The 16,293-nt window shown below is 38.2% G+C and overlaps 1 protein-coding gene across 1 annotated transcript in view; it reads right to left on the reverse strand.

Moving 5' to 3' along the window:
* Positions 1-1,249: 1,249 nt before the first annotated feature.
* The window catches only part of ergic1 (endoplasmic reticulum-golgi intermediate compartment 1), a 98,414-nt gene continuing 83,370 nt past the window's right edge, over positions 1,250-16,293 (reverse strand). The window contains exon 10 of the mRNA XM_048543212.2: positions 1,250-3,808. Coding sequence (XP_048399169.1) covers positions 3,701-3,808 — 108 coding nt within the window. The 3' untranslated portion in view covers positions 1,250-3,700. The remainder of the gene's footprint in view (positions 3,809-16,293) is intronic.

Consider the following 16,293-nt stretch of genomic DNA (forward strand, 5'->3'; position numbering starts at 1 on the left):
ATCTACAAAGCTTTTAAGTCTAAACACACACTTTTCCATGGGGAATTGCAATACACCAATCAGACCTGCCAGTTATACCACACCCACAACAAAAAAAAACTGAGGATTTGAAGAGGCACACAGTTGTTCACAGTCAGTCATAACTCAAGAATCCAAAATTTCTGCCTGCAATCCCACAAGGCATTGCTACCCAGTTTTCAAAAGCCTGCCCTAATCCATAGTGCAAAAAGAGGTGATTTGGAAAACTAACAGGCATGTTGTTTGTGTTAAAATGGCCTTTGAAACTTCAATTCATTCATTGAGGAGGGGGTCAGATTTTGTTCTATTTTGTGGACACTGCAATAAACACAATAAATGTTGCACATCGCAGAAACAGAAACACAAACAACCAGTCTGCAGAGAGGCATTCTAATGCACTTCTGCCTGACAATGCCTTTAATTTGCAGCCTTCATTAACCCCTGCACTAATTTCTGAACAACCTATATTCCTATACCCACAAGAGTTAAGGATATTATAACAAATTTAAACAATCAACTAAATATTGCAAATGTTTAGCAGAATCAAACAATAAAACTGGTTAAAATAGTTAGTCTCTTACATGTTCACCAAGTTCCACAAAACAAAATTATATGCGATAGAATCGGTGGTTGTTACTTTGGCCAAATTAACAGCTTTGATTGTCAATACCGTAAATTTGTGCTCATGTATTCTTTACACCTTCTTGAAGAAGCTGGTGCAACAATTTACACCGCAGTCATAGAATGCAGCTAAATCCACACAACTTATTGTACTCACGTACTAAAAAGTTGCAAATGGATTCTACTGCTAATATTTGCACAGGAACATCAATGCTAATATCCAAGGTTACCACCGCACTTTGAATCTCAGGTTTTAACACTGGTTTTTTGGGAGAATTTTTTTACATTTTAACCTGCAAACAGAACTATCTCTGGACTTGGGCAATTAATATCCTAACCTCACGTCTGAATATAAAGATTTAAATTTTCACATAGTTAACAAAAAAGAAGGATCAATATAAGTTCTTTTGTTAAAAAATAGAACTACATCAGCTTCCAATCAGTTTGCATACTAATTTGCATGAACCGCGCTCAAACATTGTGGGTCTTAAACGAACTGTCACAATGCAAAGAAATGTTGGAAACATTCGGGAAGTTTATGAGGCTCCCTAATTTGTGCCTTATTCTACTTTTTCCCCAAATAAACTATTGATTGAAAGGGAATATGCTATTGTTCAAAAAGTTTTAATTAGATATGTGCTTAAATACATTTTTTTCAGTATCATCAGTTCAAAGTGGAATTTCTGCAGAATTCAGACATCACTAGGATGGTACTTTTAATGTTAATTTTGATCTCCTTCGATATTACAAGTATTATACATGTCAACTGAAAAGAAAACCCGCATGCATTCATCATAGTTAAGAACAGTGACAAACACAAACACAGTACTTTTCAATCCAAATGGATGGAAAATGATGGTAGAGGTTTTAGCAATGTATTTTTCTAAAAGGACATTTTATAAATCATACCATACTGGTTTCATGCATATGCATTACTCTTTTATTTGACAGAATTGTTGTTGCAGTGCATGGTTTCAGGAAACTGCTAGCTCGAATGGTAATCGCTGTTGTGCACAATAGACATTAGTGATGCCACCACAGCAACATTATAGAATTTATTTCTAAAATATGAATCTACATAACGTTCCGAAATGTAACCAAACAGTTCCTGCACTAACTTTCATACACTGCATACAAATACAATATACTTAAACAAATGAACTTGCCTCAAATAAGGGACAATGTGAAACATTTCAGAAGGGACAATTGTTTTCTCAACCTTCAGAACTACATCACAATTTTTAAAAAGTGAAAAATACAGATTGTTTTGGTAAGCCTACTTTGTCAACAAAAATGACTGCCGTCTCTTTTTCAGAAACGTTGGAAATCAAGCAACCTTTAAAAAAGGTTCGAAGAAAAATATTTGTTGAGTACTTTGTAGATGAACAGAAAACTGCAAAATACTTAACAATATCTTTCCTTATGTGAGATAACAAGGTGTAGAGCTGGATGAACACAGCAGGCCAAGCAGCATCAGGGGACCAGGAAGACTGACATTTCGGGCCTAGACCCTTCTTCATAAAATTCCAATTCTACACCTTGTTATCTCCGATTCTCCAGCATCTGCAGTTCCTACGATCTCTTTCCTTACACGATACTGCTTTAAATTTTTACCTCACAGATGTTTACTGATTTACATTGGCTTCTTCATAGTTCTGGAGCACCAAATACTGCATTTTGAATGACTTTATTATAAACTTTAAAAATAAATTTAGAGGAATGATTCATATCGTTATTCAAGACATTTGGCACTATACATTGGAGAAAAATATTTAAATATCATTGCTCATCTGTTCCACTGATAAGGTATAATTTTCAACATTTCTCTCAGGCAATTTACTTCAGTTTCCCCATGTTATAACTGTTTTTCTATTAGCTAAGTACCTACTGAAATAGAGTGTTTATACATAATCATTTATAGCTGCACCTTGAAATTTTGAGTGTCTCTGCATCGTCACTAACCATAAGGGGATAAAAGCATTAATTCCGATTTGATGATTCACTTCAGATAAATACTGTTTTTTTAAACCCATCAAGTAATTGCTTAGAGTTACCTAAAATTCCAGCATGGAGATTATTTGCATCCAATGAACTTTGAATACATTAAAATACCAGTAAATAACTATGGAAAAAATGGTATACTAATATAAATATAGGTCCTAATTTTCAATTTTAAGCACTGAATATAGCCCTCAAAAGCAGTCACAAAACTTATGTGCAAGTTTTCTTTAAAACAAAACTACCAACATGCTATTCAAAATATGCACATTTTACATACAGACAGTAAGATATAACAATGCAAATTAAATTTCTGATCGTTCCTGGAACATACTGCCAGGGGAGGTGGTGGAAATGGATATGATAGCACAGTTTAAGGGACATTTAGCTAGACACATGAACAGGCAGGGAATAGGGAGACACATGAACAGGCAGGGAATAGGGAGACACGGACCATGTGCAGCCAGGTTAAATTAGTTCAGAATAGCATCATGGTCGGCACAGACATGGTGGGCCCAAGAGCCTGTTACTGAGCTTTACTGTTCTATGTAAAGACACAGACAAAAGATAGTACTTTTATATAACATAAAAACTGATGTCCAAATTGTTGCGTTAAGTGGTATGTTGAACTTTGTTGAAAGAACTAAACAAAATCTAACTTTAATCCTGTTGCATAAAAATGTAAAACAGAACAACATCAGGTATCTCTTCATTGTCCACTGTTTTTGTTTGGCTTTAAGATCAGAAAAGACATTCTATTTTTCTCAACAACTCTTTCAGCTTTAGATGTTTTCTTCAACAATGTTATCAATTTACATCAGAATATAATGTAATATTATTAAAGACAGATGTGCATGAGTTACTTTGTCATTCATTTAGATATTCAAACATCCTGCGAAACACATTTCACTTCTTAATGACTACAGAATGAAACAGAATTACCCAAAATCTAGCTGTAACTTTGAATGACTCTGGTTGGTAGTCCAGCATAAATAAAAATCTCAATTCATTTTAAGTCAGTTGCTTGCAAACTGGACTGGCTCGGTAATTGCATACATTGTTGCTAGTGTATTTTGCCCAGTTGAATCTTCTTCCAGGCTTCAGATGCTGTAAAAATGCAAGAGTCTATGATCCCAGCAACTGTAAATGTTCCTCCAATGATTGCACAAATCTGGGGGTGAAAAATTGTATGCATCAGATTACGCAATTTCAAATACTAACATTTCTCTGCACAAAATTCACAGACATGAAATTTTTAAGAAGACTCAATATTAACATTTATCTCCCCAAAGCAAGTAGATTTTGCAGGTTAAATGAATTTGTGCATCTATAATCAAAAAATTTTACTGAATCAAAATGTACTCTAATCCAAAACTTGCATATACATCAAGTTAAAAATAGGTGAACACACTCTTTACAAAATGACATCAGGCATCACCTCTCTCCTAAAAGGTAAACTATACAAACACCACAGAGACACAAAATAATCAATTATGAGTAGAGGCTGAGATAACACAATGTGAAGCTGGAGGAAAATATCTGGCCAGGCAGCATCAATGGGGCAGGAAAGCTGACGTTTCGGGTCGGGACCCTTCTTAGAGGCTGAATTTGTTGGTGAATAATAAATAAAACAAGAGGCAAGGGAACAATTTGGCATGGTTTCTTGGTAGACCACATCAAGAGTCAGCAGAACACATCCCACTGATCACTGTGGCTCCTTACCACTCAAGTGGTGGCCACTGCCAGGCTACAAGTAGTTCCACTTGCCTAAGCCAGAGCTTTCAGAGCCACAAAAGTATGGGTCGCAGGGAGAGTGAAGGGAGATCCAGGAGCTGGGATAAGAAGGCCAGGCAAGTAAGGTGCATACAAGACTGTGCGAGGTATGTGTCAGATATGGAAAGGAGTTAGTGAAAGATGCTCTCCACATTTCCCTCCTGTAGCTCAAGCAAGGTGACCTGCCCGGCCTCTCCTCAATCTGTCATGTCCTTCAACTCCTCTTGCCAAACAACTGCAGCACAACAAGGTAGGGTTTCAATCAAGATACAGCTTTGTGAGTCACTTAAGCCTCACTTACATTCCCTAAAGCTCTTAAAATTACAAACAGGTGAAGGGAAGCAGGAAGGCCACTTGAGTATTTACCAGTACTAATGTCTGCACACCTGCCAGTCAGAGCTCACAATGAATTATAACCTATTTCATTACAAATCTACCAACGTAATGTCATAATCTCAGTTCCTATCGTTATTACTGGATAAGTTAGATCCCAGATTAAAGCCCAGTTTGATAGATCATATATGGATTGTTCTGGTCTTAACAAAGTTGTTTCTCACTGAAACATAAGGACATAATTCTTCAGATTTTGTTTGAACAGTAAAATAGAAGTTTATAAACAAAAATAATAATAAATTGTAAAAGGAAACTTGGAACTAAAATTCAAAGATTTTTAAAAACAGTAAAAATGTAATCCCATTAAGCTGAAAATACTCCTTTATATATTGAAAACAAAAATAACAGATTCATATTGTATCGGGGTGCATTTTTGGTAAAATATTAAAGGTGTTATTTTTGTTTTCAATTTATGAAAGGCATATTTTTGGCATAATGGAATTGCACTTTTGCTGCATGTTTAAAAATCATTGAATTTGTGTTACCTAAACAGAATAGTATTTACACCTGAATCCGTCTGTAATTGCTTTGTAGGTTTAAGTCACTTATGACTTTATCCTATAGACTGGAACCAGATAGAACTTCTTCCTGGAGCTACTATATATTACACATACTCAGCTTTAAGTATCCTTTTCAGACTTTTATCCCAACACTTCTGGTCTGTGTTTAACACCAACATTTAATTTAGGTAATCTACTGGTGTTTGGAAGAAGGGGGATCCTATTGACTATGAGTTCCTTGATTGGGGTTGTTAACCTGGGCCAATCAGGGAGCCCTGGCTAACCAATATAAACAGGAGATTCAGAATCTCCTTGCTTCATGGACTGAATCCGAGCTGGCCAGCTCTAGCTGGTGTTGTGTGCACATGTAAATAAAGGATGACTTGGTAATGGGATATTGGCCTCTGTGGAGTTATTTTACCTTGTTAGCTCCTTTACTTCTTGGTCTATCCAAACATCTTCATCAAAACACCTCATAATACTGCCTAAAAGCACAGTAAGCCTGGAAAAAAAAACTCTTTCAACTATGGGTGTTTCCCCCCAACATGAAAAAAAAATCCATAAATATCTAAGAACCTTTAAGGCCTTGCTGGGTTACAAAACAACCAAAATTCATTAGTACTGTACAAAAAACGCATTAATTCTAAAGGTATGCCTCAAAAATTATTTCAAACCAGATCACCACAGCTACAGAAATATTTGCAAGCTAATAGACAGTCACTAAACATCCAAATTACAATATATAATACTAAATATATACAGAAATTTCGCAGTCTACATCACAGTAGAAAATAACAAAGAATACCATATGATCAACACTGATGAACCAAATACATTCGTGACAAGTATTTTTCTTTCCCTGAAACTGGTGAGCCACGAGGCTAAGGAGCAGTCTCACTTAAAATTGTTTTCATGACCCCATCTATTTGTAGATTGAGAGGACAGGAAAGCCCAAACTTGACCTCACACAGTTCTGTGCTGAAGCACAAACACCATGAGCAATCAAAATGACTACAGTCTTCCAAAACAAGTATCAGACAACAGCCATCTGTAAAAAATGGGAATCTAACCGACCTCTCTTAATGAGCATTACCATTGAAGAATCCCCCACCATTAACAACTTAGCAGCCAACACAGATCAAACTCGTAACTGCGCCAGCCATTTAAATACAGTGGCAATGAAACCAGGTCAGAGATGAGAAATTTTTAATCCATCCTCCGAGCCCCCAAACGCTGACCACTATCCATAAAGCACAACTCAGGAGTGTGGCTGAATACTCTTAACTTGCCTGGAAGCCTACAACACTAACAACATTCAAGAAGCTTAACACCATCCTGGATGCTTAGACCTGTAGCCCATCCACCATCTTGAAAATTCAGACCTTCCACCACTGACATACACTGGCAACATGTATAAGATGCACTGCTGCAATCATTATGCCTGTTTGGCAATGCCTTCCAAACTATCAAGGAGAACAGGGGCAGCAGCCAACCATAGGAACACCACCGGCAGCTGGTTCTTCTCCAAGCTACGTGATATTCTGACTTGGAACTATGTCACTGCTCTTTCACTCTGATGATCGAAAATGTAGAAATACCTTCCCAAAAGCACTGTGGATACATTTACACTGCTAATACTGCAGCAAATCAAAAAGGTCTCCCACCACCATCTCAAACACAACAAATGCCGGTCTTGTCAGAGAAACTCACATTCTATGAAAGAATAACAAAAAGAACGTCAAAATTACTGACTCAGAAGAATAAAGATACTCTGTCATTACATTTTATACTAACAAAAAGTGGTGATGAAAATCAGAGGCAGCACACCTATTATCTCAAACTGATTTGTATATCATTTTTAATGGCTGTTACAATTCCTTTCCAGTGAACTCAATAAAATATTTAACACCTAGCCCTCTGCTTTGTCTCAGACTTGGGAGTGACTTTTACCAGAAATCGGCTACACATCAATTTTGGAGAATTTTGTGAAAAGGTTTCCCTCGATAAGCCTAGCAAGTTTTCTTACGCTATTCTCTGCAGCTTTGTCTCATGATGTCTGCATATTATCTCTCTGGTGTCCCAATTACACTACCTTTTGCTCAGCAATGGTGGATCCATTCGCTGCTGCTGAGACATCCCAGAATTCCTGGTTCCAGTGTTATTTTTAAAGCCCAGCTGAGAACAGGTTCAAGTGTTATCAGCAGGGAGTCGCACTGCACATAGTTGGAGGGGAATGAGAAATAAATGCTTCTGAGGGCACATAGGTGCCATGGCTGATACTTCATTGCAAGCATTCATAAATATATATATTTTTATGAACCAAGCTAGACAGGTTACTTAACTAAAACCCTCTGTAAGCAAGTGCTACACTTTCCCCAATACCCAGCATAGTATAACATTTTCTAGTTGCACAACATGGAAGCATCATGTTAAAATCGCTTCTATCCGGCAATAGCAAAAACAAAGCAACAACCAACCAAACATAAGTTGTATTTGCCTCTGCAAACAACAGAGACCATTTGCCTTCCAAGCAGCAACAAATTCACAGTCACTGAGTGATCAACACACCCAGCTCCCATCTATTGGGACTTGGTGTCAATTAAATGTTTGGCTTCATGTGCCTGTCACCGCATTAGCGGATCATGTAGAGGGTGATGCTCCTCCTATTCAAAAATCCTGATTACCCCCCTCAGAAGATTGCAGCCATTTTTCTGGTCCTTCAAGGTTAATCAATCAAAAACTCTTCTAAATGCACAAACTGAGAATCAAGTGCAAACAATTTAATCTTCACTTCCCCAGCATTTGTAGTCATCCTACCATAATCCTCTGTATTTATTGTACTTTGAATAGAAATAAAATCTCATGGTAACATTTCATGATTAACATTAAAGCCCATCAACAGAACGGACTATAATTTAATATTATGCAAATTTAATATTTATCAGTCACCAAACAGTTTTACAGTACTCTCAAAGTTTTCAACAATAACTGCTAAAATGGAATTTTATTCAATACACACACCATTTTGGAAATAAAAGTAAGAAGTCAAAGTTCAGCATGACGGTACTTGAGTATTAGAACAGATTTTAAAATGAAGCTGCAATTGACCTTCTTGTGCCCAATGGGAAAAGTTTAAATTGCTTGACATTTTTAATTATGCAAATTCCATATTTGGTGGGAGTGGAAATTACATGGTCGAGGAAAACTTGCAGTAGTGCATTGAGCATTGCTTATACACTTGACCCAAATCCCTTTTCCATTATGTTTAATGCAGGATATATCATGTCACTGAGCCCTTGACCACCAGTTCCCCACCGCTGCTAAAAATGAAAGGGAGGACTTTTGTTTCAGGGATTGAGATCCTGACACAGAGATCGAATGCAAGTCCCAAAATGTCACCAGTAGATCCCCATCTTTCACTGCTCATGTTACAGACATTGCAGGAAACCTGCCCACCGACCAGTAAATTCAATTAGTGTTGGGGAAAGGCTTTAAAAAGTCTCTCTAACAATTTCAATTAGCTACCTGCCTGTAACCAGGCCCCAATGACCAGTGTGGGAGCAGCTAACTGGCCAGACGTTACCATCTGAGGATCAAACCCAAGAATGAGCCGTCACTCTTAAGTGAGAACTTCCATTCACTTTAAGAGCTACTGAGACTTTATTTTTATTCAAAATAATGAAATCATGTTCTCCACTAGAATGTAATCCTAAGCATCCAAGGGATGAGCTAATGAAAATGGACAGGCTGCATTATATATTACAATATAATTTATTTGCATTTAAGATTACTCAGTGATTCAGAGTTTTTACATCGTTAATCTCTATTGTATATTTGACAGAAGTTAGGGTACGATCACTTGGTTCAGATGAATATGCATTATTTTTCAAAGTCATATCAAAGGAGGGTTTCTTCAAAATATACGGAAACTTGAAAATTTAATTTTTAATCATCTCTGGAATTAAACCTGACAACTACAGTAATTGATGAGCGTATATTTGCTGCGTAGGTGTAAAAGCCTTTGCTTCGTCCCAATGCCTGCTCCTTAAACAATACACCATCTGCTATCCAGCAGATAATCTCCCTAGAAACAGCCCTGGACAGCTTTCAGAGCACTATGATGATTCACAAACTACCATGGCAACAATGATGTAAAACCGCACGATTAGCACCATCAGTCGCTAAATTTGGTCTATAAGAATGATGTCCTTCGACTTACAGCCTCAGAATCAGAAGTACAACACTCTCAGTCTTAATCATCAATCCATAGCGTTTTCTTCTTCCGTATCTCTACACTTAAATTTAGACAGAGAGCTGCATCAAATTCAGAATTATACATTTCCTAAGATATATCAGAGATCCTGGCCATTTCTTCAGTTATAAGCATTCTTGTTAAGGGTTTTGATTCTCAGATTTTGGAATCTCTTCCAATCCCTAAATAGTGTGCTCAGTTTCAATTTACATCAAAGGTCATCGCTGTCCGTCCTCTTAAAGTTCCAGCATGGTAACGGATAGGAATCCAGCTTGGAGAATAGAAATGAACAGCTCAAACATAAGATCCATACATTTTTGAAACTGATCTGCTGCAAGGACATGAATGCAACGAGGCAAATCAGAAACATTTGACCTGAAGTTACTTTGATAAGTCTCTAAAATGATCTGTAGGTTGGCTATAGATTTGTATGGAAATAACAGTGACAGCCAGTTAAAATGTACTTTTCCAAACAACACGAACTCCCAGTCCTGCTACGTTACTGCTCCACTTAAAACACGTGTGACATATGCAGGCTGCATCTCCATTTGCTAAGCATCTGCAGTATGATGCCATCCACCACTAAACACTCCAGCACACAATCTCTGCAATATTAGTAACTCTATCTGGTTTCTCATTTAGCTTGCAGTGCAACAATGCAATAATGGTTCATTTAGCCACTTCAATACGTACAGCCAAAAGAAAAATGCAGGACAAAAGGAACTGCAAGTGATAGCTTGAGCAACATCCAAGAATAAAATAAATAAAAGCTTCACAGGGATTAAACACTGACTTAAATGCACCATTCTAAGGGACTTCTTTTCATGTACTTTCAAAGCCTCTGAACATAAATAATAATCATACAAGGCAACAGTAAAATTTGAGATTGGACCACTCAACTTCATTTTCTGAAACTGTACAATTACGAGACAAATCAAGGAAAGTTTGAGTGAACAGGTTACAAAATTACTAAAACTTTTGATCAAACCATAATTGTACTTTAAAGTTGGTTATGAATTTGTTGGATCGTACAGCTTGGAAGTCAATTCTCAAATACCTTAATACAAAAATGCATTCAAAGAATGGGTCTACTTAGCATGGAGTTTAGCAGTACATGCACTGGACAAAAATGAAATCACTGCATTAGAATATATAATCTTTAATGATGTTTTTTCAGTTGAAGATTTCTGAACGCACTGTTATAATATTCTACTAAAATTTATAGGCAGAGATGCTACAGCAGTCGTTATGGCAGAAACTGTAAAATTTGTCATCACTATTCCTCCGAAACCAAAAGTTTTCAAGGGCAGAGAAATTGAGATTAAGAGCTGAGAGGCTATGCTGCAGCTCCATAAAACCCTGGTTAGACATCACTTGGAACATTGTGTTCAGTTCTGGTTGCCTTATTATTGGAAGGATGTGGAAGCTTTTGAGAGCAGAGGAGATTTACCAGGATGCTGCCTGGACTGGAGGGCAGGTCTTATGACGGAAGGTTGAAAGAGCTAGGGCTTTTCTCACTGGAGTGAAGAAGGACGAGAGGTGACTTGAAAGAGGTGTGTAAGATGATGACAGGCATAGATAGAGTGGATAACCAGAGACTTTTTCCCAGGGCGGAATTGACTATTACAAGGGAGCATAATTTTAAGGTGATTGGAGGAAGGTATACAGGAGATGTCAGAGGTAGGTTCTTTACAGAGAGAGTGGTGGGCATGTGGAATGCGCTGCCGGCAGTGGTAGTGGAGTCAGATACTTTAGAGACTTTTAAGTGACTTTTGGACAAGCACATAGAGGATAGCATAATGCAGGGTATGCAGCGTAGTTTGATCTTAGTAGGATAATAGGTTGGCACAATATCGTGGACCGAAGGGCCTGTACTGTGCTGTACTGTTCAATATTTTCGGAACATAGACTCATGGCATCTTGAAAGCACAGTGAAAGACTATGTGGTCCATTGGGCTCAAAATGGAACAAGCCCATCAGACTAATTCTCCTGCTATACTGCCATTGCCTTTTAAGTTTATTTCCCTCAGATGCCCATCTAATTTCTTTTTGATATCAATGATCATTTCTATTTTCACCTGATAAGTGAGTTTGAGTATAGTAACATTTGATTAGTAAATATGTTCTTCCTCACATCCCACCTGCACTTCCTGACAAGAACTTCAGATCTGTGGTCCCTAGTCCTTGCAACATTAGCTAATGGAACACTTTACTTTGTCTAACTCGTCTAAACGTGACATCAATTTGTGCACTTCAAACAAGTCTCCCCTCAACGTCCTTTGGCCCAGGAAGAACAATCCTAGCTTCCTTCTATAACTTACCTTGGAGCTAAAATTTCCCATCCCCGGAATCATTCTGGAAAATCTCTTGCACACTCCACTACGATCTTACTATATATGGTGACCAGCTGTATACACACTAATACAGTTGTGATTTAACCATAATTTTACATTTTTGTTGTTGTATTCATTACCCCCACTGCTTCCTTTTCTCGTGTTCTCCGCCTGAAAACAGGTCTAACTAATTGTGCCTGAGCCCTAAAGGTTTCGGAAGGAGGAAGGACTGGAAAACCCCCCGTCAGAACAGGGATCGAGGCTATAGTGTTGGCACTAATCTGGTCCACACCAGCTAGTCCGGTTTTACCTGATCCAACCGCCCCACCCTCTCAGAAGACAGCATTGCTCTGACACCACAGATTATTATACACTTGCTGCAGCTTGGAGCTAGAAATAGTGCCAGTAAAGGATCCAGTTTCTTTCCATCAGGTGTCTGATGAGGAATCTCTCCTGCTTTTATTACCTAGTGCATGCTGGAAGGATTTAAAGTTGGTATTCAGTTTACTTGATTGTGTGATGAATGCACCTTCCTTGGCTACCAAATCCTGGAATTTGACTTGCGTGTGCAGCTTCGTTCAAAGGCACAGATACCACCCAAAGTGACACAAGACCATCACAAGACTTCGGCTTGAGAAGGCCAAAATTCCATATTTGATTAGTGACTCTCTCAATATGTCTTGTCATCTTCCACGATCTTTGCAAAGATTCCTCTGTTATGTCATACCCTTTCGTACTGAATCATTAATTACATATTGTCCATTACTAATCACATTAGCCAAAAGGCATCATGAGTCTTTTCTGCCACTTGTTGTCCCGTAAATCAATATTTACCCAATTGTAGTAGTTTAGCACCTCCCTATAGTTTGCCACAGCTTAACCCTTAAAAATCAGCTCATTTTGAAATCCTTTTTAGATCTACCATCAAGTCTGAAAAGCAGCAATTTATTGTGACTAATTGCTTTCTGTCCTTGAGTCTTTTTCTTTCCCCAAATCAGAGTGCACACTAACCTTTCTTTAATAATGAGCCTTAATTTGTTCAGCAGTCTTTAGTGCGTTACTTTGTCAAAAACTTTCTAAAAATAGATAAACCAATCTATATTTCATTTCCATCATCAACCTTCACCATTACTTCAACCAAAAAAATCAGATTCATCAAACAGTCTGAGTTTATAAATCAGTGCTACTCGATGAATTAACTCACTCCTCGCTCCAAGAGCCTGTTGGTTTTTCCTGATTATCATTTCTAAATCTTTAATGACATTAAATCAGCTGGTCACACCTTGCTAGGAATTTCCTTACACCTTTTCTTGAAGGAGGGCTTCACATTTGCCACTCTCTAATCCACTGTAACTGCTAAAATGGAAGAATTATGGCCATTCCTTTCCTCTCTCTCGTCCAGCTTTCACTCAGAAACCTGGGATGTACATCATCCAGATCAAGCAATTTATCCACTCTCTATGCATAGCTAGATTTTCCAGTATTTCCTGCATCTTAATTTTCACTCACCCATCTCCTTCTATTAACGCTTTATCCACAGCCCCTTTTAGAGAATGTAGATCAAAGTGCTCATTAAGAACTCTTAAAGTACTCTCAAATTGAGTATGACCTTGTCTCTAATCATAGAATACCTTATCTGTCCTCAACAGGTCCCTCCTCTCCTCTTAATGCCTCTTTACGTTTTACATGCAAGATGATGATTTTGAGGTCCCATTCAACGTTAACAGCCATTTTACTTTTTGTTGTCAGTCTCATTTCCTCTTCACTTCCCCTTTCAACTGAGTGTATTTGGCTGTTTCTCCTGAGGAATTCACCCAAGATGCATCCCCTATCCTTTCGTTTTTGTTTCATTTACATCACTTATCTCCCTTGTCGTCCAACAAGCCCTGGATTTGGTTTTCTTGGCTATTCCTCTTGTTGATATACCTAGGCTGTACCAGAAACACTTATTGTTCTAATACTATTTTCCCTGTGGAACTTTGGGTTCCACTTTATCTTGGTGAGATCCCTTTCATCCTAATGAAGCTAGCCCATCACTTTAGAAGTTCCATGTTAAATTGCTCCTTGCTCTATGCCTTTGGGCTGGGTCCCAAAGCTGAGGCCAAAGGAGTGTTTAACCTGCAGGCCCGTGTGGATCTCAATAGTCCACCAAGCAGTGCATACTTAATGAGAACAATAATATACATCGTGATAGGCAAGATTAATAGTCACTCTAGCTCTCGAGCAGAGAACAGGCAGACAGCCTCGTGACAGGTGATAAACAGGAGAGAGCTAATTCTGGCACAATTAATCAAGTGACATTAGCAGCTAACTTCACCGATATCAGATCCTGGAGCCCAAATGTTGCCATTATTTGCTTTTCCTGTGGCTTGTTAACTATTCCTCATTTCCCAACTGTCATGCTTATTACATTTTTCCTGAATCTCTTACTCACTTTCTTTTACCACCTCATGTCTCTGCCCTCCATGTCATTTCCCTCATCACTTGCCTCCTCATGTCCACTTTGCTCCTTGTGTCCTCTTCCCCCATTCGCTGCTCTCATTTTTGCCTGTCCTCAATAATGTATGTTTGACAGAGAGTCCCGTCAATAGGCATTGGCTCACCAGGGAGCCTGTACTTTGACAAATGAAACTGTTTTCTGTTGCTTTACTTGGTTGACATCTTCAGGCAGTTATAACAAGTTGTTCTTCTGTGCTGTCTTATCTCAATGTTTATTTGGACATGATTAGGAGGTGTGAAGTGTTCGATGCTTGTGTTATATTGTTTATTGAAGTTTTAAATGATTTTTCAAAATGACACTTTCAAAGGGTTGTGCAAACAACAGTTTCTTCATTAAGGAAACTGATGAATGGGTGTCTTTTTTTGCCCCCTCAGTAGTTAAACACTTGCCAATTTTATAATATGTCTTATTAGTTATACATAGCTGATGAATGGGTATGGATGGAACATGAATCAACATTGAGCTGGCATAGAGGGTACAAGGGAACATGGGATGTGGCTAAAAGGAGGATGTAAAATTTGAGATGAAGGCCACGGGGAGTGGTTGGATGAGTCACGAGGAGCAAGTTTAGAAGGCCTACTATTACAAATGGAATAAAGTCCTAGAAGATTAAAGGCGACCATCTAAACTGCATGCCTAAGCACTCATTCACCCCTATGGCCATGGATCTGTTTCTGCAGATCAATTGACCAGACTACATTTCACACATGCAGCCCCAAAGCGAAAACAGCAGGTTCCCAGGTAGTTTAAACCAGAGCATGTCTGCAAAACCATTAATTTCCCAGTGCTGTAACCCTCCTCAGTAGCAATATTCTAGTCTCAGCTATCAGAAGTAATCACTGGAAGATATAGTTATAGCTTAGTTAGATGAGAATATAGACCACTTTTGGAATATTGTGTTCAATTTTGGTTCCCCTGCTATAAAAGGGATGTCATGAAATCTGAAAGGGTGCAGAAAAGATCTATTAGGATGCTGCCAGGGTTGGAGGATTTGAGCTCTCGGAAGAGACTGAATAGGCTGGAGCTTGTTTCCCTGGAGCATCCGAAGCTGAGGGGTAACCTTATAGAAGTTTATAAAAATCATGAAGGGCACGGATAGGGTGAATAGTCAAGGTCTTTCTCTCAGGGTACTGGAGTCCAAAACTAGACAGCACAGGTTTCAGGTGAGAAGGGAAAGAAATAAAAGGGACCTCATGGGCAATAATCTCACGCTGAGGGTGGCGTCTGCATGAAATGAGCTGCCAGAGGAAGAGGAGGAGGCTGGTACAATTACAACATTTAAAGAGCAGCCGGGTGGATATACAAATAGGAAGGGCTTAGAGGAATATGGGCTAATTGCTGGAAAATGAGACTAGATTAAGTTAGGATATCTGGTCAGTAAGGACGAGTTGGACTGAAGGGCCTGTGTTTCTGTGCTGTACAACTATGACTGAGCAAAATTTTCACTACACTGAACTTCTACGTAAACACTGCCATGGTTCTCCTGCAATGAAGCAGGATTCTGAGACAATGAACTTCAAATTAGGGAACAAAATTTGTGATAGTTTTATGCTGAATATCAACTGTGCTGTTCAAACCCTTTTCACATTAATTTATTTTAGCCAACAAGACATGGTTATGAAAGGCAAACATTGAATGCATTGCGCCAAGGCTTTAATAATTAAAGTATTAAGGTGCAAGATGCTAATTTTACAGATTTGCTTGCTTGATCCTGTTATCCACAATTCACTGTATTTAATGAGAAATCTGAAAATTTAGAATGGCTTTGTCTATACTTTAAAAACAAACTGTACTGGGGTAAAGGGATCTTGAAAGCAATCCACCTTAAAGCTGGAGGAGAATCCATACTAAAAATCTTTGACACATGGTAAATATCCATCTTTAAGACCTTAAATGCTACAATGG

This window comes from Stegostoma tigrinum, chromosome 13, assembly GCF_030684315.1.
Source record: "Stegostoma tigrinum isolate sSteTig4 chromosome 13, sSteTig4.hap1, whole genome shotgun sequence".
NCBI classification, from domain to species: Eukaryota; Metazoa; Chordata; class Chondrichthyes; order Orectolobiformes; family Stegostomatidae; genus Stegostoma; species Stegostoma tigrinum.